Genomic DNA, 27,020 nt, shown 5'->3' with positions numbered 1-27,020 from the left:
CCCACGAACGGCAACCGGAAGTCGAATGCTTCCTTTTTGGCGTGCTTTTGCTCCTTAATACGGACAGAACAAGCTTTTGTTGATGACGGTGGCTTGACGAAAAAAAAAACGTCTGTGCTTAAAATCCCTACTCCTTACCTCAGATGCCTTCCGCTCCATTATCTTGCCAATTCTTTCACTCAATTCAGCAAATGTTGGTCGGTGTTCACGTTCCTTCTGCCAGCAGTCTGTCATGATGGTATAAATCTCTTGGGGACAGTTCTGTGGGATCCCCATACGATGATCGTCACTTAGGAAGTCAAGGAGCTCTTCCGTGGGTATCCCAGGATACGGTGTGCCCCCAAGGGTGAACATCTCCCACAGGCAAACGCCAAACGACCAACTGCAAAATCAGGAGATAATGTTAATAAGCAAAGGTACCCGGCCCCAGTTGTTCAAAGAGCGGATAAGTCGCTATCCAGTGCATAAAACGTACTGAGTGGAATACATTCTATCTATTGGATGGCTATTTATCCACTGGATAGAGTCATCCGCTCTTTGAACAACTGGAGCCAGGTGACTATCTTTTGGATCATGTAGATAAGCATTCATGGAAACGGGCTGACACATTCTGTTCTGAGAATGATGTATTATTCAGTGAGTGACACAGGCATACTCGGAAAAAGGAAATCCGAGTGCTCCTATCAGGAGTCGAACCTAAGACCTCCCGATTACTAGTTCGGATGTCTACTAACTGAGCTACAGGAGACTCGTGGGAGCTAAGGCCGTTAAACTAGGTTCATGGGACAAACATCCTGCATACTGCTAGGATTGGAATGTCATGTGTGGCATGTGCATACTGGGATAAATGTGATGGGATATTTTTAAGCCTTGTGAATGAATGAGAATGGTGTATTATTCGGTGATTTTTTTTTCATTTAGTTATCGTCTATTTTGTATTCACACCATCGATGACCTACACGAATATATTACTTCCCAGATTATTGTCTTCGTTAAAATCTTAAGACTGAAATTTTTTTTGGCCCCGAGAAGGCTCAGAATGACACGAAGGAAAGAAGAAAGGGGAAGGCGGTTGGTTGCCTGGAGAGACTCTGGGGAAAATCGAAAAATAAATATATATTTTTTACTGGGTGCCCTTTGCCTTTCAGCTGCATTGTTTTACCGTAGAAATCCTGTGGTTTAAAATTTCTAGTACTCCGGCGTCTCTCCAGGGGGCCAACCGCTGTGCACAGATCCTGAGGGCTCTGGATACGAGATTGAATAACCTGTGATTAGGCTCCTTTAGTTGGGTTTCCGTGCGAGACTCTTGGCAGCATAGCAGAGCTGTTACACAAAACCGACAAGGGGTAAAGGAAGGACCACGCCCTTTTCACCAGCTAATCACAATATAGTTCCTCTATCCACTGATCTCCCCTAACCCTTACCAAGTCAAACGCGAAGAAGAGTGTTTTATCCGATTTCAATCCACCGAGAAGTAGGTTGAAGAAAACAAGGCACAGCCGAGTTTTTCCAAAACATGTACGAGGATTTTTGGAAATCGGATTAAGCACTCTTTCGAGTGTTTGATGTAGCTTCTTAAACCATTAACAATTCTTGGAGAAATTCAAAGTAAAAGTTCTCCGTATTTTGTGTTGATTCAGATCACATTTCAAAACCTCATTCACGGTAGAGGTTCTCTTTGTTTTCTCTTGAAGAATTATTAATAAGTTTGAGGAAAAAAAACAACAAACAAAAACAAAACATCTTCGCTGTCTTCGTTCTTCGGTCAGTGTAAAATCAACCAACTTACACATCGCTCTTTTCGGTGTACTCTCTCAGAAACAACGATTCTAGCGCCATCCACTTGACTGGTAGAACACCACTGGTGGTCTTAACGTACAAGTCGCTCGTGTAAATGTCTCGAGCGAGACCGAAATCGGCGATCTTCATGACGTAATCGTCACCAACTAGAACATTCCTGGCAGCCAAGTCTCGGTGAATGCACTGGTTATACAGAGGCAACAGAACACAGTCAAGCCACGGTGAGGGAGAGGAGGCGCATAAAATAACATATGGCTTGGTTCCCACTGAAGGGTGGCCGCTTAATACAGGTAAAAATAACAAAGAAAAACAAACATAGGACTGCTACAGGGTGGCCGCGGCCGCTTGATAGAGGTGACCGCCTAATACAGGTAACAAATACAGCATTTGTATGAGCGAAAAAATCGGGACTTTGAAAACTGGCCGCTTAATACAGGGCCGTTATATACAGGTTCGACTGTACTACACCTACTACACCCGCTACAGGTACTACACCTACTACAGGTACTACACCTACTACAGGTACTACACCTACTACAGGTACTACACCTACTACAGGTACTACACCTACTACACCTACTACACATACTACACCTACTACACATACTACACCTACTACAGGTACTACAGGTACTACACCTACTACAGGTACTACGCCTACTAAACCTACTACAGGTACTACACCTACTACACCTACTACAGGTACTACACCTACTACAGGTACTACGCCTACTAAACCTACTACAGGTACTACACCTACTACAGGTACTACACATACTACAGGTACTACACCTACTACAGGTACTACACCTACTACAGGTACTACACATACTACACCTACTACACCTACTACAGGTACTACACCCACTACAGGTACTACACCTACTACACCTACTACAGGCACTACACATACTACAGGTACTACACCTACTACAGGTACTACACCTACTACAGGTACTACACCTACTACACCTACTACACCTACTACAGGTACTACACCTACTACACCTACTACACCTACTACAGGTACTACACCTACTACACCTACTACAGGTACTACAGGTACTACACCTACTACACCTACTACAGGTACTACACCTACTACACCTACTACAGGTACTACACCTACTACACCTACTACACCTACTACAGGTACTACACCTACTACACCTACTACAGGTACTACAGGTACTACACCTACTACAGGTACTACACATACTACAGGTACTACACCTACTACAGGTACTACACCTACTACACCTACTACAGGTACTACACCTACTACAGGTACTACACCTACTACACCTACTACAGGTACTACACCTACTACACCTACTACAGGTACTACACCTACTACAGGTACTACACCTACTACACCTACTACAGGTACTACACCTACTACAGGTACCACACATGCTACAGGTACTACACCTACTACACCTACTACAGGTACTACACATACTACACGTACTACACCTACTACAGGTACTACACATACTACAAGTACTACACCTACTACAGGTACTACACCTACTACACCTACTACACCTACTACAGGTACTACACATACTACAAGTACTACACCTACTACAGGTACTACACATACTACACCTACTACACCTACTACAGGTACTACACCTACTACAGGTACTACACATACTACAGGTACTACACCTACTACAGGTACTACACCTACTACACATACTACACCTACTACACCTACTACAGGTACTACACCTACTACACATACTACACCTACTACACCTACTACAGGTACTACACCTACTACACCTACTACAGGTACTACACCTACTACACCTACTACAGGTACTACACCTACTACAGGTACTACACATGCTACAGGTACTACACCTACTACAGGTACTACACATACTACACGTACTACACCTACTACAGGTACTACACATACTACAGGTACTACACCTACTACACCTACTACAGGTACTACACATACTACAGGTACTACACCTACTACACCTACTACAGGTACTACACCTACTACACCTACTACACCTACTACAGGTACTACATCACTACACCTACTACACCTACTACAGGTACTACAGGTACTACACATACTACAGGTACTACACCTACTACACCTACTACAGGTACTACATCACTACACCTACTACACCTACTACACCTACTACAGGTACTACACATACTACAGGTACTACACCTACTACAGGTACTACACATACTACAGGTACTACACCTACTACAGGTACTACACCTACTACAGGTACTACACATACTACAGGTTCTACACCTACTACAGGTACTACACATACTACAGGTTCTACACCTACTACAGGTACTACACCTACTACAGGTACTACACATACTACAGGTTCTACACCTACTACAGGTACTACACATACTACAGGTTCTACACCTACTACAGGTACTACACCTACTACAGGTACTACACATACTACAGGTTCTACACCTACTACAGGTACTACACATACTACAGGTACTACACATACTACAGGTACTACACCTACTACAGGTACTACACATACTACAGGTTCTACACCTACTACAGGTACTACACCTACTACAGGTACTACACATACTACAGGTTCTACACCTACTACAGGTACTACACATACTACAGGTACTACACATACTACAGGTACTACACCTACTACAGGTACTACACATACTACACGTACTACACCTACTACACCTACTACACCTACTACAGGTACTACACCTACTACACCTACTACACCTACTACAGGTACTACACATACTACAGGTACTACACCTACTACACCTACTACAGGTACTACACATACTACACGTACTACACCTACTACACCTACTACACCTACTACAGGTACTACACATACTACACCTACTACACCTACTACAGGTACTACACATACTACACGTACTACACCTACTACACCTACTACACCTACTACAGGTACTACACCTACTACACCTACTACACCTACTACAGGTACTACACATACTACAGGTACTACACCTACTACACCTACTACAGGTACTACACATACTACACGTACTACACCTACTACACCTACTACACCTACTACAGGTACTACACCTACTACACCTACTACACCTACTACAGGTACTACACATACTACAGGTACTACACCTACTACAGGTACTACACATACTACAGGTACTACACCTACTACAGGTACTACACCTACTACACCTACTACAGGTACTACACATACTACAGGCACTACACCTACTACACCCACTACAGATACTACACCCACTACAGGTACTACACCTACTACAGGTACTACACCTACTACAGGTACTACACCTACTACAGGTACTACACCCACTACAGATACTACACCCACTACAGGTACTACACCTACTACAGGTACTACACCTACTACAGGTACTACACCTACTACACCTACTACACATACTACACCTACTACACATACTACACCTACTACAGGTACTACAGGTACTACACCTACTACAGGTACTACGCCTACTAAACCTACTACAGGTACTACACCTACTACACCTACTACAGGTACTACACCTACTACAGGTACTACGCCTACTAAACCTACTACAGGTACTACACCTACTACAGGTACTACACATACTACAGGTACTACACCTACTACAGGTACTACACCTACTACAGGTACTACACATACTACACCTACTACACCTACTACAGGTACTACACCCACTACAGGTACTACACCTACTACACCTACTACAGGCACTACACATACTACAGGTACTACACCTACTACAGGTACTACACCTACTACAGGTACTACACCTACTACACCTACTACACCTACTACAGGTACTACACCTACTACACCTACTACACCTACTACAGGTACTACACCTACTACACCTACTACAGGTACTACAGGTACTACACCTACTACACCTACTACAGGTACTACACCTACTACACCTACTACAGGTACTACACCTACTACACCTACTACACCTACTACAGGTACTACACCTACTACACCTACTACAGGTACTACAGGTACTACACCTACTACAGGTACTACACATACTACAGGTACTACACCTACTACAGGTACTACACCTACTACACCTACTACAGGTACTACACCTACTACAGGTACTACACCTACTACACCTACTACAGGTACTACACCTACTACACCTACTACAGGTACTACACCTACTACAGGTACTACACCTACTACACCTACTACAGGTACTACACCTACTACAGGTACCACACATGCTACAGGTACTACACCTACTACACCTACTACAGGTACTACACATACTACACGTACTACACCTACTACAGGTACTACACATACTACAAGTACTACACCTACTACAGGTACTACACCTACTACACCTACTACACCTACTACAGGTACTACACATACTACAAGTACTACACCTACTACAGGTACTACACATACTACACCTACTACACCTACTACAGGTACTACACCTACTACAGGTACTACACATACTACAGGTACTACACCTACTACAGGTACTACACCTACTACACATACTACACCTACTACACCTACTACAGGTACTACACCTACTACACATACTACACCTACTACACCTACTACAGGTACTACACCTACTACACCTACTACAGGTACTACACCTACTACACCTACTACAGGTACTACACCTACTACAGGTACTACACATGCTACAGGTACTACACCTACTACAGGTACTACACATACTACACGTACTACACCTACTACAGGTACTACACATACTACAGGTACTACACCTACTACACCTACTACAGGTACTACACATACTACAGGTACTACACCTACTACACCTACTACAGGTACTACACCTACTACACCTACTACACCTACTACAGGTACTACATCACTACACCTACTACACCTACTACAGGTACTACAGGTACTACACATACTACAGGTACTACACCTACTACACCTACTACAGGTACTACATCACTACACCTACTACACCTACTACACCTACTACAGGTACTACACATACTACAGGTACTACACCTACTACAGGTACTACACATACTACAGGTACTACACCTACTACAGGTACTACACCTACTACAGGTACTACACATACTACAGGTTCTACACCTACTACAGGTACTACACATACTACAGGTTCTACACCTACTACAGGTACTACACCTACTACAGGTACTACACATACTACAGGTTCTACACCTACTACAGGTACTACACATACTACAGGTTCTACACCTACTACAGGTACTACACCTACTACAGGTACTACACATACTACAGGTTCTACACCTACTACAGGTACTACACATACTACAGGTACTACACATACTACAGGTACTACACCTACTACAGGTACTACACATACTACAGGTTCTACACCTACTACAGGTACTACACCTACTACAGGTACTACACATACTACAGGTTCTACACCTACTACAGGTACTACACATACTACAGGTACTACACATACTACAGGTACTACACCTACTACAGGTACTACACATACTACACGTACTACACCTACTACACCTACTACACCTACTACAGGTACTACACCTACTACACCTACTACACCTACTACAGGTACTACACATACTACAGGTACTACACCTACTACACCTACTACAGGTACTACACATACTACACGTACTACACCTACTACACCTACTACACCTACTACAGGTACTACACATACTACACCTACTACACCTACTACAGGTACTACACATACTACACGTACTACACCTACTACACCTACTACACCTACTACAGGTACTACACCTACTACACCTACTACACCTACTACAGGTACTACACATACTACAGGTACTACACCTACTACACCTACTACAGGTACTACACATACTACACGTACTACACCTACTACACCTACTACACCTACTACAGGTACTACACCTACTACACCTACTACACCTACTACAGGTACTACACATACTACAGGTACTACACCTACTACAGGTACTACACATACTACAGGTACTACACCTACTACAGGTACTACACCTACTACACCTACTACAGGTACTACACATACTACAGGCACTACACCTACTACACCCACTACAGATACTACACCCACTACAGGTACTACACCTACTACAGGTACTACACCTACTACAGGTACTACACCTACTACAGGTACTACACCCACTACAGGTACTACACCCACTACAGGTACTACACCCACTACAGGTACTACACCTACTACACCTACTACAGGTACTACACCTACTACAGGTACTAGGGAGAGGAGAGGAGAGGAGGGGGGAGGGGAGGGGAGAGGAGAGGAGAGAAGAGGCGGAAGGAGATAGGAATGGGGGGCAGAGAAGAGGAGAGAAGACAAGAAGAGAGGAGGGAACGGCAGGGGAGGGGAGGCAAGGCGAGGAGAGGGAGGAGGGGAGGGAAGGAGGGAAATAGAATCAAATTAATAAAATGAAAAGGGGAGACCTGACGAAAGGTGAAGGAAAGCCAAGTGAAATAAAACATTGCCAAATTCCACTTACCTTTCTAGATGCTAAAAACTCCATTCCTCGACAGATCTGATAGGCATTAGCAACCAAATATGCGATGGTAAACTCAACCTCGGGATTATAAGTAGACCTGGTCCAAGTTGGTTCATAAATATCGCGCTTGCCCCGCACGAATTTTAGCAAGTTTCCGTGTGGGGCGTATTCCAAAATGACGAGTAGTCGCTCCCCCTTTGTGCAAGCACCTAGAAGATTGACGATGTTTTTATGTTCGCCAACGTGAATGAGAATCTTTAGCTCCGAAGCCAGGTCTCTGTACTCCTCTGTGGTGGCATTAGCTAAAATTGCAAAGGTTATTGTCAGCACTGAAGTCATTAAACCTTTAACCCCTAATTTCAAATAACAAATTCTCCTATCTTGTCCCCATACGTTTCTTATAAAAGTACTGGGGAGAAGTTGTTAAAGTATCAAGAAATGACCATATCCTCAATTCTCATGATCTTATGGGTTGAATTAGCACAAGAATCCCGTTCAGGCCTGAATTTTTTCTCAGGTTTCCTTTTCGCAGCTGCTTAAGTTGCGTACATAACTGCGAGGGTCTATCTTCTATTTAATGAATATAGTTTCCATGTAATAGAAAAGCCGTAATTAAAGAAATTGACCATTATCGTTCAGCTTCTAATGATAAAAACGTGCCCCGTTTGAATTTCCAAAACATTCGTTAAAAAAATAGATGACATGGTCTATTTAATTTCCAGTGTCGTTTATGGCCCCACCCACCCCACCCCCATGGTTACCTTTCAGTGTCTTGACTGCCACAGTGGTCTTCATATAAGGAATCCCTTTCGAATCCTGATATAGTTTACGGCTGTTTAATCGACGGAACATCTTGGATCGCCGCCGGATCTTCTCCACGCTTTTATCCCGGGGATTGAAGTCCGTTATTCCTAAGGCCTCCGCTTTGACAACCTGTCCGAAGGCCCCTGATCCGAGCACATCCCCAAGAGTGAGCCTCTCCTGGGGGAACTCCCAGTCGGGGTCATAAGGCAGACTGTTGCACTGCTCAAGTAGTGTGCGATTAGGGTCAAGCTTAAAGAAGAAAAACGAAAATTAATGTATATAGTGAAGAGTACTTCTTGGGGACAGTCTTTAGATCAAATTAAATTTGGAAATATTGGTTTTTGAGGAGAGGGGAAAACCGGAGTACCCCGAGAAAAACCTCTTGGAGCAAGGACGACAACTTAAAACAAACTCAACCCACATGACGCCGGATCCGGAAATCGAACCCGGACCACATTCATGGTGGCACTGAAGTGAGTGACTCACCACTGTGCCAACCCGGCTCTCACAAAATAAAATAACGATAAACTTTCGGTTCAGACGTTTGGTCTTTGTATTGCATTCATGGAATATTATTATCCAACTCCAATTAGAACTGTTTGAACCACGAAAAAGAAGTGTGAATGTGCTGCGAAATTCTTTCATTTGGTTTCTTGCACAAGGCTACAAGTATTTTTATAGTTAAAAAAAACATTGGGAAATTAAAATCAATTTGTACTGTTGAAGTTAACTGACAACGAACTCCCATACAAACACTGTCCTTTGCACCGCGTCTGCCCAGTTCAAAATGGCACCCGGGGCTATGTTCTATATCTCAAACTGACAAATGGACTCAAACGTAAGCGTAAACGGAAAAAAAAATCATAAATTGTAATTTGTAAATTATTCATACAGTTACCCATCGTTATAACTGAAATCTAACTGTTTTGAAATCAGCGTAAATTGGTGTTAAACGATAAAATGCTGTTCATTGCCTGACTGGAGCTCTACTCACTCTAGCCCGCAGAACAAGCGTTACGTTTCTGCGTTTTTCAGGCGAGCGGAAGCAAGCGCGAGTCACACACGACGGGAGGGGAGCGGAAAAAATACTCGCGCCCCTCCCGTCGCGCGTGACTCGCACTTGCCTCCGCCCACCTGAAATACGCAAAAGAATTACGTCTGTTCTGCAGGCTAAATTCACTCAGTTTTGTGATGATGAGGAATACTACAGTACATTGTGTAAACCTCATAAGGTGTCCAACGTCAGGTTGAGATATGGAAACGAGTGTACTGTTAACCACGGTTTACTTATTAATGTACCTGGTATTCAAGGTATTTTGGGAAAAACTGACTGTGATACTCCTTGAGTTGCTTCCGCTGGTGGCGAATGAAGACAAAGCAGGTAATGGCCAGGACACACATAATAAACACAGCACCTCCCACTACAGAAATGCCAATGATTGTCTCTTTGCTCAATCCCTGGTTAGCTGATGGGTCTGGCAAAGGTGCATCTGGAACTGAAAAGAAAAAACGAGATTATGTACAAATACGGCTCAATGCCTTGCTATTTGGTCAGACATTATGCTGTATGGCGATATCGAAACAATGCCAAATATCGGTAAACAGCGCACTGGTATCGGATCGATTTGAAAAAACTGGTATCGTCAAACTCTTTACAGTACTGACTAGATATTTCCTGCAATGCTGTTTTATTCTTGGACGTTTTTTTGTGATGAAAGAAAAACTTACCTATCTCCATTCTCGCAGTAGTGCTTTTCGAAGAATTTTTTATAGAATTTTCTGCAACACATACATAGACTCCCAAGTCATCTTGACTAACAGATTCCATGTACAACACAGCACCGTTTGTGTCACGCAGTTTTGGCGACACAGGTTCGTTACCGTTCTCTCTCCTCCACTCCACCAATGGTGCTGGGTTGCCTGTGGCTTTGCATGTTGCATTCCATGGATTTCCTAGCTTTACGCGAACTGGTTGGGATGTTAATTCCTTGCTTGGGCTGACGATTACAGGATCCTCTGAAAAAACAGCGTTCAAAAAGACTCTTTAAAGGAGAAGTATTGTCCAGTTTTGTTATATTGTAAATTATGACCCATGTGCAATGAAACTGTCGATTAGTGCCTCTAGCCTGAGACAGAGCTGAGCCCTGGAAAACTGAAGGGTTGAAAGCAGAACTGTCTTATGTCAATTCTCAGATTAACTTTTGCTTCTGCTCCGATTTGCCTCACTCTTATTTAATATTCCCTTTTTCCTCGAGATCAACAATTAATATTTACTGTGAAAAGGCACATTTTAACGACGTGATCACCTTCCGAACAAAAACAATGAGCAGCAAAGAGAACGAAATGTAAGGATAAACTCCCTGTTCTTTACCACGGAATCTTCACCTTAAACAGTGACGGTCGAACACAGAAAAAAATATCGGCTTTATTCTTGTATTATAGGCGACAAGCAACCAATAATTTGATGGCAATAAGCCTGTTATACGACCACCCTTGAATTAGGTTGCTCTTTTAGGTTGCTCCATTAGGTTGCTCTTACCCAAAACATCCAAAAATGCCGTGGCATTGCTGTTTCCTTCCTGGTTACCGGCTTGACAGGTGTAAAAACCTGTTTGATGAGCATGCGAGGGGTGACATATCACCAGTAATCCAACACGGCCTCTAACCCGATACATGACAGTCTGGGAGAATGCTTTGCACGATTCTTCCTTATCCTCGTCTTTAATGTAGTCTTCAAGAGACTTGTTATCTTTGAGCCACTTAACTGTTGGCGCTGGATGAGCAGTAATGTTACAGTACAACTTCACAGTTGTCTCATTATACACTGTCTGGTGTCGGAAGCTGAGAATAATTGGTGGATAAACCTCTGTGTAAACGAAGATATTTCAACAAGAAAATTAACGATAGTAAAACAGCATGACGTTTCGACGACTTCATATCGTCATTGTCAAATGAGTAAAATGGAAATAGCGGAAAGACATATTTATAGGTATTGAAAGTGAGAAAATAAATTAGCATGAAAGCATTCAGGTAAAGAGTTTCGCGCGAATGGGATCCGTTTGCGTGTTCAGTTTCGGTCTTTTGTTCTTGATCCGCAGCATTTCGTAGACCAAACATTCAAATTTGTCACGGCATTTCTTTATGAGTTTGAAGTTCTTAATTAAGTTGTTAGGTGTTAAACCATGCGCGTCCCTAAGATGTTTTCTGATCACAGAATGTTTATGCTCCTCAACGCGTTGATGGAGGTGGCGGCAAGTGTACCCAATATATTTTGTATCAAACAAATCACATGTGAATTCGTATACTACACTTTGCTGATTGATCAGGGGAGGCTTTTCTTCTGTGACTCTCAGATGATCAGCGATCTTTTTGCTCGTGAACACCGGCTGTAGTTCTTGATTAATTTTAGTTGCGAGGTCGCCAAGTTCCCTGCGAACCACCTCCGCCGATTTCTGATCTTTAAATGGCAACGTAATCCGAACAGGGCGGTCAGAAGATAGTCGGAAAAATTACAGCGTGAAGTGTAAAGGTCGATAGGGCAAACATGTATTTACCAATGTGATCAAAGTTATATTTAAATGAGTGATCGAGTACTAAGGTGCAGTACTTCTCACTTTCGCGTATTTTGCAGCTCTTACACGGCTAATACATTTTTGCTTTGTACTATTATCAAACTGCATCAGTGGCTACCACGCAGTTGTTGAACTTTTGTTTGTTTTAGTATTGCTGTCAGCATGTCATAAAAAAATTCTACCGTATAAGGTCCAAATTTCATTGCACATACGGAAATTCAGCCAGGGTCTTAAAATTAAGTCCGTTTGTAGGGCTGACAGTTTTGCTGCGATTACACGAACAAATACAATCAATATGAAGCGTTCTAATATAAAACACCATGATTTCGTATGCCTAAGTTCTCTCTTCAGCCGGGATGAAATTTGACTTTAATGGACCATTTCCGAGTTGCTTTGGACCTCATTATGAAAGCGAGGCTAAGTGCAAAGCTTTTATTATGAAAACTAGCTTTCATTCATGTGCAAACAAAACCAATTTAAGTTTTGCACTTAGTCTCGCTTTCATAGTGAGGTTCACAGCAACTCGGAAATGGCCTATTACATGAGATTTTTCAGCCCATTTAACCGAGCTGAAAGTTCCAACCCGGTTTGAGCTAATTGGGCTGGAACTTTAGCCCTGAGCTGAATTTCGGCCCGGGCTGATAAGTTTCTTCACATAATTGCAACATCTTTGGTAAGAGAATTTGTTAACGAGGCTAGGCTGAAAACTCAGGCCCCCTAGCCAGGCTGAAATTTCAGTCCGCGCTGAAAAAGAAATGGAATGTTTGGTTTTATCAACAGACTTGATAAACTGAACTAGGTAAGTTGACCACCGTAAAGAGATTCGAGTGCTCACGTTTCGAGCGTTAGCCCAGTCAGTCAAAGTGAATCCACTGATAGATTTCAACTGCGGCAAGGAAAGGAGTACAGTAGTATTTTGGATTCGCTCTGACGAAGTTGGCTCTCAACCCCTCCCCACAATTTTTTTTTTTTCAATTCTGAAAAAAATTGTATCTAAACCTGCCAATCACAGTCACATAATAAAACAAAGGGGGTCACCGAACTCGTTTTTGAGCTATAAACACTTAAAGAAACTTTGAGGTAATTTTCACAGGTTGCACTGTTCCTGAAGTAACCTATATGTCATAAGCATGACTTGTTTGCCAATAATTGATGTACCATTGATGTATGAAATAATAACGAGTGATATGGTATTGATCCAATAAAGTTTTTAAAAGTGCCGGAAACTGACAGAGCTAGCCACCGTAGGTGTCAACATAACTTGTAATTTGACAGTTGAACTTACCGTAGACTTTTATGCTGTCTGAATCATTTGAATACTTCCCCGTTACACCTTGCGCCTCACACGTGTACAGCCCAGAATCACTTGTCACAAGCTTTTCCACTACTAATTCTGTCCATGTACTTCCATCAGACTCCACAGCCCAAGTGATATTAACCCTGCCATCAGCCGCGTGCGTCAGCCGTTGGCCGTCTTTATACCAACTAATCATAGAGCCCTTCTGCAGCAAAACACATCTGAGTTTTAACGTCTGACCTTCGTCATATTTCCCTGATGTCGCCGTCATTGCTATTTTTTCAACATCTTCAATGTAATAAGAACAAATCGCACTGTAAGTTATCTGAAAGTATAGGGTGATGGACTTCTTTAACCCGTTAAGCCCTAACAGTGATCAGCATCAAATTTCTCCTTGTAATATCAATGCTTATTCAACCCCTGAGGTCATGAGAATTAAATCCGGTGACACACTACGCGATTTTATATGCCGATAGCCGCGATCGGCGAAAATCGCCAAGTGTACCCGGTGCAGCGATTGCGATTTTCGCCGATCGCCAAAATCGCCGATATCTGGCATGTCAGATATCGGCGCTAAATTCGCCGGCATTTGCCCGTTCCCGCGATTTTCTACGCTCATCGTTGCGAATCACCAGTAAAATCAACCAATCAGTTTGGGCGATTTTATCACACAACTTTTTTAAAATGTTCCTCAGTGGAGCCTGGGAACAAGATTGAAGTGCCATATCGCCGCGATCGAGATGTGCATGTATTTCCCTGTGGTCCTTTTTAATGTTGGACAAAATCTCAGTTGGGAGGTAAAGTTATAAGAAGGATCGCAAATCATTCATTCAAATTGGAGCAAGGGTTTTCAATTTTTACGAGTGCTTGTATAAAAAAAATGAGAAAAGGTGTTTCTGATCATGAGGACAAACTATCAATGTCTTCATTTCACAGCTCTGTTATCAGGAAATCCATGAAATCTTATTGTGCTGTTATAGGGGTCACCATGGCAACATTTCAACCCTAAATTCTTTAATCAAGAGGTAATTGTTGTTAAAAATGGTGAAATAAGACCTTCACTTAGCTACAAAATAATTCTAGAACAACGAGACGAAAGGAATGAACTTAGTTCTTGAAAGGAACAACTCGTGATCAGCTTTAGCGCATGAAAACAAAAATGAGAGAACTTGGAAAACGTTAGCCTAACATTTTTCAAGTTTCAATCCATACCAACCTACTCTGTCTCTGGTCAGAAGCGGTAAATACCAGTTTTACTGCACTGGGGTGTTAATTAAAATAACAAAACTAGACAATCCTAGCAGTATGCAGGATGTTTGTCCCATGAACCTAGTTTAATGGCCTTAGCTCCCATGAGTCTCCTGTAGCTCAGTGGTAGAGCATCCGAACTAGTAATCGGAAGATCTTACGTTCGACTCCTGATAGGAGCACTCAGAATTTCTTTTTCCGAGTTTGCCTGTGTCATTACTGAATAATACATCATTCTCAATTACATGTAAATTTTTGTTTCTGTTGACAGACAAACATTTTTGGGGGTTTTGAAACGACATCACATTCACTGATTCATGTGATACTTCCCCTTTAATAAAGGTTATTTTCTAATAAATTATTGGCATATAAAGGATACTGAGCATAACTCACTAGTTGCAAAGAACCTCAGGTAATGATCATCAGATCCCAGCACATTAGTTGCTATGCACCTGTAGAACCCAGATTTTGCATCTTGAGCAATCGTAACTGTGCTCTTTGCAGTAGCCACACCAGCAGCAGGAGAGACATTGAAAGTGATGTTTTGCCATTTAGCATTGGATGGTTTACAATCACGGTCAAAATTCAAACACAGCCCATCCTGAGACTGCCATCTGAATGTTGGTAGTGGACTGGATCGTGTGACCATGCAATGTATTTTGCGATTTGTGGGCCAGTAGATTAATGACTTGTCCAAAACAGGTGGAGCTAGAGGTCAGAAAATGAAGAAAAGTAAAACACAGGTAAATGCATGCAGTAGTTAATTAACTGCCAACTGGTCTAGTGCACCGCAGTCGGCACATATAAATAAAATAAATAAAATGTGAATCTCAGTGGCTTCCACAAAGCGGCTCTTGAGTCCACTGTTCCAGGTAGCCTCCCACACAGTAGTTTTTAGGTGACTTGTATTACCTCCTCCGCAGAGGTAATACGAGTGCCCTTAAAACCACTGCGTAAGAGGCTACTGTTCCAGGTCGAATTGGAAATTGAGAATGTTGGGTCTTGTGGAGGGAGGAAAACTGGTGTACCCAGAGAAAAAGCCTTGAAGCAAGGACGAGAACCAACAACAAACTCAACCCACATATGGCGTCAACACCGGGAATCGAGCCCAGGCCACACTGGCGGGAGGCAAGTGCTCTCACCACTGTGCCGTCCCTGCTCCCTCTACATGTAAACATGCATCATAATCCCGTTAAACATGTCGATAGGGTAAGCAAACTTGACCCGTTTCTTGCTTTACCAAAACTCTTTCTCGCAAGAGTAGCCTATATAATGACAGAGAAACATCTCTTACTGAGAAAATAGACAACTAAAACTAATTAACATTGCACCAAAAAAAACTCTGATAGGCCTTTTTTACTTTATAGATTCCTTGATTTGAATGGGTTTTGTTTTATATTTTTTCCAGCTTTCATCAAGTTGTTCATCATACATCTGTGTACATTTCACTGGTGACATTATAATCAACCAATATTATTGGATCATGCATTTTGCTTTATTTTCGGTGAAGAAAGCGCATGCATTACGTGTACATCTGACATCATTTTTATTGTCTGTACTCTTCTAAACAATAAGTAAGAGCCAATCAGCAAGCAGGGAATTTGACGGTTATTGCAAGAATAACTATGGCAACAATGATACAACACATACACCAGAAAAACTGCATTTTAACATACTTTGAATAAAAATCTCCAAATCCTTTTGAGCAGTTTGGCTGTTTTTCGCTATACATGTGTATCTGCCCTGGTCCCTAGGATATTCAGTTTTTTCTATGGTTAGCCAACTTTCCGCGAAAGCATGATCTTCACTCTTAATTTCCAACGCTTGATAATGTCGCCCATCACAGTTACCAACTCCAACACACACTGGTATCCGTGTTCCATTCCTTAGCCACGTAATTTGGGGCACGAGATAGCCATATGCCTTACAGTGCATTTCCACTGGGTTTGATTCATTAACCACGGCAGTTCCAACCGCATACAACTCAGAAATGTTTGGTGCACTGAGGTCTAGTGAAAAAATAGATAAATTATTTTTATTAAAAATGTTACATGTATATACAGATATGTACATAATATATTATTGTATTTATATGTAAAAGGATTTAAAAAGAACAAGAAAGAACTACAACTCAAAAGAAATGATTTCAGTATCCAGTTCCACTTAGCACTGCTCAAAATAACGCACAAAACAAGTATGAATATTTTACAATAATATCCTGTGAAATTGCATTGAATATCACCAGATACTTACAGTAGCTGACCAGGCCATAGGCCAAGTGGGCTTAAATCAGGTGATATTCCATAAGATTGAGCAGGATAACTGTTTTATTGCTCAGCACATTGATAACAAAGCACAGTTTTATTGCAGAAAAGCTGGAGATCTATAGTGTTACATTTTTCTCCCCAGCATAGGAATCAGCAAAATATACATTGTGTAAAGAAGATGAAAATTGAACACACCATGACCATATTTGGACAGTGTTAATTAGTATAAGGGAACTAGTCATAACAAGTTTGTTCGAAGGGGACCCACCTTGTCTGGGTTAGGGGGGTTATTGAAGACACCACCTATCTCGTGAACATTATCGACACAATTTTATTGGCTTTAAAATTAGAGTTGACAGAAATAATCAGCTTGCAAGAGTCAGCATTGCTATATTAACAAGAAAAGTGATGTTTGAACCTCACTTCATTTTTTACTGCTGTATAGAGAGGTGGCTATACAATAAAGACACCATCTTTTGAGGTTGAGGAAGAGTGGTGTAGGCAGAGACCACCATCTATTTTGGGTTTTGATGGGTCCTGCTCGAGTATAGTAGTTTTGACTACTTCCCTTAACACTGCAATATTTGTACTGTTACATAATAAGTACATGTAGTTAGTTGTACAGTAGAAAACTAGTTTAATTGGCAGTTGTTTGTGCTGTTACATACTCATCTCGCTTTACTTTGTCCGCAAAGTTTCCTTTGCTGCTTATCAGCCTCTCTTGCTATTTGTCACTTTGCCAAGCCCTACATCTGCTTGTCACAATTCAGCACGACTTGTGAAAGTATAGAGACAATATTATTCAGCTTCACGAAAATATGAATTTTATTTTTGAGTCTGTAGTAAACACAATATTTTTCAAACATGAAGTGCAACACCGCGAAGTGAGTAAAATTATATTATTGATTTCAACACAAGAAAATAAAATTCATACAAATGTATCTTAAAGCCACCATGTAATTTTCTTTTTATTATATAGACAAAAAGAAGTTCACTGACTGTTTGCACAAACAACTGTAAAAAAGCGAGAAATGACGTCATCAATATCCTCACTAAAGAGGATATGGAAAATACACTTATTGGGTCCCGGATGTAGTTTCATATGAATTTTTTGAGTAGTGCATTTTCCAGTAAAGCACCCATGTCTACTTATTAATACATGTAAGTTACAGCAATACAACACACTATTTAAAACATAATATTATCATGATGATCATGATTATAATTTTTTTTTTATTTTACATGTACATCATGTACTGTATTCAGAATTGTATTGATTGCCTTGCCAGGGGGCAAGAGGAAGAAATGGCACCTGAAAGAAAATTAACCGTGCACAGTGGGATGGGAACAGGAACCTTAATGGGTTTGAGAATCTGCAGAGGCCAACACTGTTTCTAAGGATAGAGATCCCTGGAAAGTACTTACTCACATTGTATTTCCCACATGTCAGACTATAATTTGCCAAGAGGAGAACTGTGATTGAAAAAACTGAATTTCAGAATAATAATGCAATAATTATACACTTACCATGAACTACCAAACGAGGACCACCAAAAGAGCCCGACTTTCTTCCTCGATACAAAATCTCACACTTGTACGAGACGCCGCCCTTTGGTGTGGCTTTGGCATTTTTTATTATCAAAACAGAGGTGCTGCCATTGTGCCTGGAGGTTTCACCATCAGGGACCTCAACAAAGGTGCCGTCTTCTTTCTTATACCACTTGAAGACAAGGTACTTTTTCAAGGCAGTTTCTCTACTATTAAATAGTAGAGTCACATGACAAATGAAATTCACATTTGACCCAGTTGACATGACTTTTTTTTGAGGAATGACATCTGGACAGCAAGGGATCACCTCTACAGACAAAGACATCATATATGTCGTAAGACAAAGACAAAATTAATTTAAAGTTTTATTACAATAATTACTTCTGTGTGATGTTTTACATACATGCAGTGGCACAAAGGCTAATTGCGTTCAACGTAGAAAAATGCATCTCTTATTGCGTTTGGAATCAAGATTGCATGGGACAATCAACGAATGAATGAATCTTGGGACATGTATAGACTGGCATCCCCCACAGATTTTGCAGGGGCGAAGGAGATTGAGATCATTAAAAGCTAGCACTCTGGCTAATCTTTGATTGTTACTAGGTATAAACACCTGTATTACACTTTTATAATTAAAAAATGGAGTTGCAAGAAACTTCCGTGGCTGATTCATTTATTCCAATTGTACAGTGCTTCCCAGATTGATAAAACTATCCTTGCTAATGCAATATTTTGAGTCACATCGATCGCGATGATCTTTCTATATGCCTATTGACTGTGTTAGGTTCGCAAGGACAGTAGGTATTGTGGTAAAATGTACAGCCACCATCTTTTTCCATACAGTGGATTCTCCTTCCCGTATCCTCCTGCATTTTAGAATAAGAGTCCAGTAAAAGTGGAAATTTGGTCAATTTTGAAAATTATACAAATTGCTCCAAATTGATTTAGCAAACAAATCAGAATTGATACAGCTGTTTCATTAAACATTAAATCCATCTCTATGGTTTTATTTTTAGGCTTAAAGTCAAGGACAGCCTGCAAAATGTTTGTAAAACCTAAATCACTGAATGAAGTATTTTTATTTAGTGATTTATTTTATCTATTTTGTTATCTATTTCTTTTAATTATTTTAGGGGATCAATCAAGTGTCAGTCAGGTCTAAACAAAAATACTTAATGTTTTCAGTCACGTGGCTTTTTCAAGTCTTAATTAGGGTAATAAACACCAACGTCCATTTCTTGCACAATAACCTGGTTTGTAAGCCAACCAGAGGAACAGTAAAATTATTTTCATGACGTTTTGTCATTTGCTTTTGACAGACCCGTTTTTTTTTTTTTTTTTTTTTTTTGGGGGGGGGGGGGGGGTTTACTTGATTTTACTTTCAAAAATTTACGAATTCAAAGCAAATTTTTACCAAAAAAGTTAACATTGACATTTTTGTGGTTTCAGCTTTGTAGAAGCTTTGTAGAAGCTGAAACCTACATTGTCATCTTGTAGTGTAAGTAAGTCCATTTTCCGTATGGTTCGGAATGCCGAAGGTTCACCACCACAGGTTGACGAGTCTCAGTCGGCTTTATTCGTACGGAAGATCCTTGTATTCAATTCAAAATGGCTGCCGCATCTCTCATGCGTGGATTTTCAAGGTGGCCGTTTGTAGCTGTTTGTGGTTCTTGGACAGGTTTCAATACCGTAAATCAAAAGAACAACTTCTAAGGAACACTTGGCTGCTTAAAAAGAGGAAATCGGTGAGTTCATAGCAAAGAAATTCCTGTTTGAGATTGTGTCAAGGTGAAACATGTGCGATCGTAAACAAGATCTGCAAATCATCACATGAGAGTTTGCAGACGTTCTCAGAAATTTTTGTGTGCTGCTGGGAATCCACAAAATACTACAGGTTTGAATTTGAATTTTACCATGCCTTATGTTAAATTGATCAATTTGTCATATTTCAAATAGCTTTGGCGAAATTTTTGAAAAACATACTCAGTTTAATAGAGTCGAGTAATTGTGCTTTTTATTAATGACTCACAGTGCCCTTGGATTACGTACATGTAGCTTCTTTCTAGGCGAAAATTGAACGTATTTGCTTTTCAAGGGTGAACACAGATCTATCTGAATAAATATTTCAATAAGAAAGCTTATTGTCTGTTTATCTGTGTGTCTTGATCCTCACAGAATTTCTTCACCATGCGATCTTATGTAAACCATGGGAGAGCCAGACCATATCTATTACTGTCCCCTGTGTATTAAAGTGTAAACAAACCGAAATCCTCCAGCGTATACCCAATTCGCCCACATGACAACACAATCAAATTACGCTGCACAATTTTGGCACTGACTAGAGCTGTTCATTTTCCCCCCATTTGAATTTTATACAACATTGTTTTTTTTCATCAAGAAAATTAACGATAATATCATTTTATTATCGTTTATTTTATTGTTGTTTCTTTTTTTTCTGCAATATTCTACCATCGTTGCAGGGACCCAAAGCATCGATTGGTTGATTTAAAATGGACCGCATGTTTAGAATTACTTTGGTTGCTGACTTTGCTACAGATCATAGTTTGAAACCTACATAGTTATACACAAAACTTGTAATTGCTAGAGAGATGCCTTTAATGGCAGTCTAAAAATCCCCCTTTATCACTTGGAAAATAACCTCTCAACAAAATTAATTTGCAACCCCACTAACATATAACATACACCTACTGAAGAAACCCCCAGCTTTGCAAGTTTTTCATAAAATTATGCACAAAAAGGGAGTCAATAAAGCAGACAAAAAAACTTACTGTAAATGTAACAGTTAGATATAATTTATTGATCTTTGAAGAGATTCCCTCTCATTTTCATACGCTGAAAATTTTTCAGGGTCACACGAACACAGGCAATAACTTTTCATTATGGTAGCTGAAACCACATGCACTCCTTCGAGTGCCTATTTTTTGTCCTTGTTTTTTGTCCCATAATGGCAGCTGTTGATGAAACCGTACAAATAAAGCCGACTGAGAGCTTGTCAACCTGTCAATGCACAAGGCAAGCGCAGCTATGACGCTTTTAAAATCAATATAAAACCGACAACCGTAGGAAATCCAGCGAAGATTGTCGAAAACTACGAGATACAAACGAGATATAACGAACCAGGCTATCGAACAATAAAAGGCACCGACGCATCGCACAAATATCGACTGCAACTTTGTTTACCTCGTTCCCAGGCCCAAAAGGAAAGGGTAGCGCCTGTCACTAAAAGACCGTATTTATCGATGAAAGATCGTCAATAACCTTCGGCATGCCGAACCTTTACGGAAAATGGACTTACTTACTTTCTTACTTACTTACACTACACAATGACAATGCAGGTTCCAGCTTTGCAAAAGCTTTGTAAAAGCTGGAACCACAAAAATCAATATAACGAATAACCTATTCATGTGTTGAACAATCAGTGGTTATTCCTTAACAGTACTTTAACAAATCAAAGAAGGGGTGACGTGGGGGACAGGGATACTTATGAAGGAATACTAGTACTTTTAACTGTACCCTTTTTAAGAGGGGGGGGGGGGGTTTGTTTAAAACCTGAAGGGGGGACTTATCAACCTTGTTCCCAGGGCAGGGTCTCCCAAGATTCTTTCTGCCCTTCTTTCTCACAGAGACTGGGCCGAGGTGGCCATGATGGCAGAAGGCGACGTTTTCTAAGAGCAATATTTTCCCTTAGAATGCCAGCTTTTCTTTTTCTCTCTCACACACTGGAAGGCAGGAAGAAGAGACCTTGGAAACGAAGTTTGGGGGCAGCACTGGAATAAAATTTTTGTTTACAAAGAGATGGGCCTATAACCAACAACTGGGGCTTACAAGTGGAGGGGCTTTTCACCAGGACTTTAAGGTTCCGTATTACCTTTTAGAACAACCAATAAAAGCGTTTGTCGTATTGGTGCACCACCCTGACTGCTGGTAGCTAGACATTGATAAGATCCTCGATCGCTCTCTTTAAGACCATGAATGGTGTAAACTTGTCTATCCAGAGAAATCCTGCCTTGTACTTTCAACTCACGAAAGGAAAGCCACAAACTTGTGGTAGCATTTGGGTCGTCTGTGCGACAGTTGATAGAGTAATTAAGTGTGGTGTTTATTTCTATGGTCACAGTATCAACAAGTTCAGGAGGATCAGTGAACTTCAAGCTTTCTGAAATGAACAATAATATACCTTCAATGAGTTGGTGTGTTTTCTCATAAGGCACTGATTTCAACCCTTTAAGCACTAACAGTGATCAGCATCAAATTTCTCCTTGTAAATTTAAAGTGCACCTAACCCCAAAATGTTTTTTCCTCTTAAATAAATCTTTACACCTGTTCGAAACATATTGCGCTATTTAGCGCCTTTTTATAACCAAATCTTGACTTTTTATAGGCTGTAAAAGTTACGAAATCTAGCCATCATCTGTCCCATGACCGAGCTGGTAAGGGGCATGGGTCTATTCCTGAATTTACGTCACAAACTGATTTGCATTGTATTAAGTCTTTGTGAAAATGCATGCAAAGCAGTTTGTGACATAAATTTAGGAATAGACCCATGCCCCTTACTAACTCAGTCATGGGACAGATGATGGCTAGATTTCGTAACTTTTACAGCCTATAAAAAGTCAAGATTTGGTTGAAAAAAGGTGCAAAAAGGCTCAATGTGTTTGGAACAGGTGCAAAGATTTATTTAAGCGAAAAAAAAAATTGGGGTTAGGTGCACTTTAACAATACTTTTTCATTCCCCTGAGGTCATGAGAATTAAGGATATGATCACTCAAGGTGAATTTTTTTTGCCATTTTTATAACTTCTCCCCAGTACTTTTATAAGAAAAGTATGGGGATAAGATAGAAGAATTTGTTCTTTGATATCATGCAGTTCCAGAAAAAATCCATACCCACTCCATGGAGGGTCATCGCAAATTACTAGGGGGAGGGGGTCTTAAAAGTACAAAATTCTCAGTTAGGCAAAGTTTAAAGCTAAACTGGGATTTCCTGGGGGGACAGGGGGTTGGATATTTTCTGGAACTGCACATTAAGGGTTAAAGGGCAATCTCGTACCCAGAGTCTTCAGGCTTTTTGGTCAGCGGGGCAACGCCAGGAAGACTCCGGGGACATCGAAAAAATTCACTTTTTTTGATTGGCTGTCCCGTAACGGTTTCCATTGTTTTACCACAGAAATCTTGCGGTGATAAAATTTGATGTCCCCAGAGTCTTCCCGGCATTGCCCCGCTGACCAAAAAGCCTGAAGACTTCGGGTACGAGATTGGTTAAAGGGTTAAAGACTTTGTTCTTGGCAGGTTGTGGTTTGTTTGGTTCTCTCTTTCTTTTAAAAAAAGCCTTAAAAGATTCAAGGCAATTCCATGGAAGAAAGGCTAAGGGTTAAAATAGGAAACTAAAACTTAAGCTTTGCAATAAATTTCATTCAGCATCCAGTATGACTGATAAGATTGATTCACCAGAACAAAATGTAACCACTGAAAGTTTGCTATTGCACAGTGACATTCATGGCAACGCTTCATGTATTTCTATATTTACGTTCACTTGGATAAAGCCAAAATGGCAACTTTAAAAAGATTGAAAGCCTTTCCCCATGTTATAAAATGCTGACAAAAGCCGTCCTTTGAACATCGAAAGAAATGTTACCAAACTGAAAATGGCAAGATTTTGGTTACATGCTCTCAGAGGCAACCAAAATGATTCACATGTATCAAGTTTCATTCGGTAAGAACACAAATCGAGGAAAAAATTATGGAGGTTTTTGAGAGAAAAACTGGACACTTTGTTTTGGTCCATTGGCAACCACGTATTAACCACCAAAACAATGTGTACGTCCACCTTTTCGTTGCATAGTGCATCCCAATGAATCAGAGTGCATGTGTAAAGCCCTGGCTAAAAAATCTAACATTGTTGTAGAGCATAAATTTTTGTTAGTTCAACAATGTTGGAAAGCCGGCTAAATGCTTCAACACTTGTGAAATGTTAGCCAAAATGTTTGATCGAAAGCAAAACAATCTTTCAACAAAAAATGTTGAACACACAACATCAAGCATGGGGTGCTGAACATTTCCACATTGTTGAAATAACAAATGTTGTACAACAATGTTAGATCGTTTATTGTTTTGCGTGTTTAGCAAATAGCATTATATACATGTACATAATGCATAACCGCAATGCGGCATGGTGGCCTCAAATCCTTGAAGCTTAGTTCGATACGAGTACTGCTTTTAATACGGTTACCCAGCTTTTTAAACATCTGCATTCACGAGTTGGCTCACAGGAGCCTTTGATTCAGTTTGTAATTGAAGGGGTGCAAGGAATAAGGCCTTAAGTTACTTTTCATGTAAGGTCAAATTCTCCTCTCATTTCAGTAGTGAATGCAAGGCAATTTAGAAGGAGAGTCTAGCAGTTTATTAGAAGTCACTTGGGGCTTTTTTTCAGGCACGCCTTAAATTTAACCCAATGGAATGTTTTTACTGCACGCCTTATGTAAACTATGCAGCAGGTTAATGGCTTCCAAATTTCCTTTTGAATACAAATGATCTGTAAGCACATGTATATAAGCTTACATGTACATGTATTTACAGTCGGTGATGACAGTGTTGTGGAAATGAGTTCATAAATAAGTCTTCGTATTTCTTCATGATAGTCCTTTTAAATTACACAAGGCAGCTAAACGTATTAGCTTAACCCCATAACCACAAACTAACAAAGCAGTATACTTACCAACTGATCCAAAATATATCCAATACGAGACCAAAACAAACTGAGTTGTAATAAACAGATTTGATCTTGAAACACCACAACTTGCCGATGAAACCATCGCTAAAAGTACTAAGCTATCATCTGTAAGTGGCTGTCGGCGAAAAATCGTACGAGGAACTGTTTTTTTGAAAGAAGCATCTCACGTCGCGTCGAAGAGAGTCATAGTTGCAATCCCTTTGAACAAAATTCTCGTGGCTCTGAGGCGAACAAACGTTGCAACCGTTACGTCAATGTCCGTCTACTACCAGGCTTTATAAAAATGTCCAGCAGATGGTATTGTCATATTGTACCCATCTGTTAAATTTCATCGGTCTTCACCGCTTTCTATCAGCTAGATATTTTGATATTTTTCATTTTCTGCCGTACGTGATTCGAGCCCACTATATATGCCGCTGACCGCTGGCTCTCGAGGGCACTCACTGAATAGGCTTGACGAGTAGGCAAACACGTCTGAAGTAACAGTGTTTGTATGGAAATCCGATGTCAAATAACTTTCATAAAACATCGCTTCTGAAAAAATCATGAATTGGAAACTTTTAGCACTAGTAAAAGGATGTTAAGAAAAAAAATTGGAGGCATGTAGCTGTGCTAGAAAGAGTCCAGTCGTGTTTTGAATTTTCCATACATTTGTCTGTATGGCGAACCAGCCGTGAACTGCTACTAAAAATAGTTCGCGGGAAAAAAATACAGACAAATGTATGGAAAGTTCAAAACACGACTGGACGCTTTCTGGCACGGCTACATCCCTCCAAATTTTTTTCTTACAATCCTTTTACTAGTGCTAAAAGTTTCCAATGCATGATTTTTTCAGAAGCGATGTTTTATGAAAATTATTTGACATCGGATTTCCATACAAACACTGTTATTTCAGACGTGTTTGCCTACCCGTCAAAATGGCGTCGAAAACCGTGATAAGGCCTATTTTAGTGAATTCTTACGGCGGTCATAACTAACATTAATCATAATGGCCGTTTTTATATCAGAGGACTCATTATCCGACTGGACGGATAATCGCAAATATTAGTTGTTCGTCTGGTTATGTTTTTCTTGTATAAAGACAGGGACAAGATGCATTATGCGTCTGGAAAGATATTTCGTTCAGATGCATACTGGGTCTTTTGCCAGTCTTTATACTC

General features: G+C 40.6%; 1 protein-coding gene across 2 annotated transcripts in view; it reads right to left on the bottom strand.

The window, feature by feature from the left end:
* Positions 1-26,250, bottom strand: part of LOC146481489 (fibroblast growth factor receptor 1-A-like) — a 32,707-nt gene extending 6,457 nt beyond the window's left edge. For both annotated transcript variants that reach the window (XM_085108238.1, XM_085108239.1), the window contains exons 1-13: positions 25,846-26,250; positions 23,000-23,287; positions 19,087-19,416; positions 16,969-17,301; positions 15,686-16,000; positions 14,033-14,332; positions 11,715-12,041; positions 10,904-11,191; positions 10,475-10,671; positions 9,133-9,424; positions 8,372-8,673; positions 1,790-1,983; positions 139-382 (exon numbers count right to left, since the gene is read on the bottom strand). In XM_085108238.1, coding sequence (XP_084964364.1) covers positions 139-382; positions 1,790-1,983; positions 8,372-8,673; positions 9,133-9,424; positions 10,475-10,671; positions 10,904-11,191; positions 11,715-12,041; positions 14,033-14,332; positions 15,686-16,000; positions 16,969-17,301; positions 19,087-19,416; positions 23,000-23,287; positions 25,846-25,942 — 3,507 coding nt within the window. In that variant the 5' untranslated portion in view covers positions 25,943-26,250. The remainder of the gene's footprint in view (positions 1-138; positions 383-1,789; positions 1,984-8,371; positions 8,674-9,132; positions 9,425-10,474; positions 10,672-10,903; positions 11,192-11,714; positions 12,042-14,032; positions 14,333-15,685; positions 16,001-16,968; positions 17,302-19,086; positions 19,417-22,999; positions 23,288-25,845) is intronic.
* Positions 26,251-27,020: the final 770 nt, after the last annotated feature.

Source organism: Pavona decussata, unplaced genomic scaffold (genome assembly GCF_977016875.1).
Source record: "Pavona decussata unplaced genomic scaffold, jaPavDecu1.1 SCAFFOLD_49, whole genome shotgun sequence".
Classification (NCBI taxonomy): Eukaryota; Metazoa; Cnidaria; class Anthozoa; order Scleractinia; family Agariciidae; genus Pavona; species Pavona decussata.
This window is presented reverse-complemented; position numbering and strand designations above follow the sequence as displayed.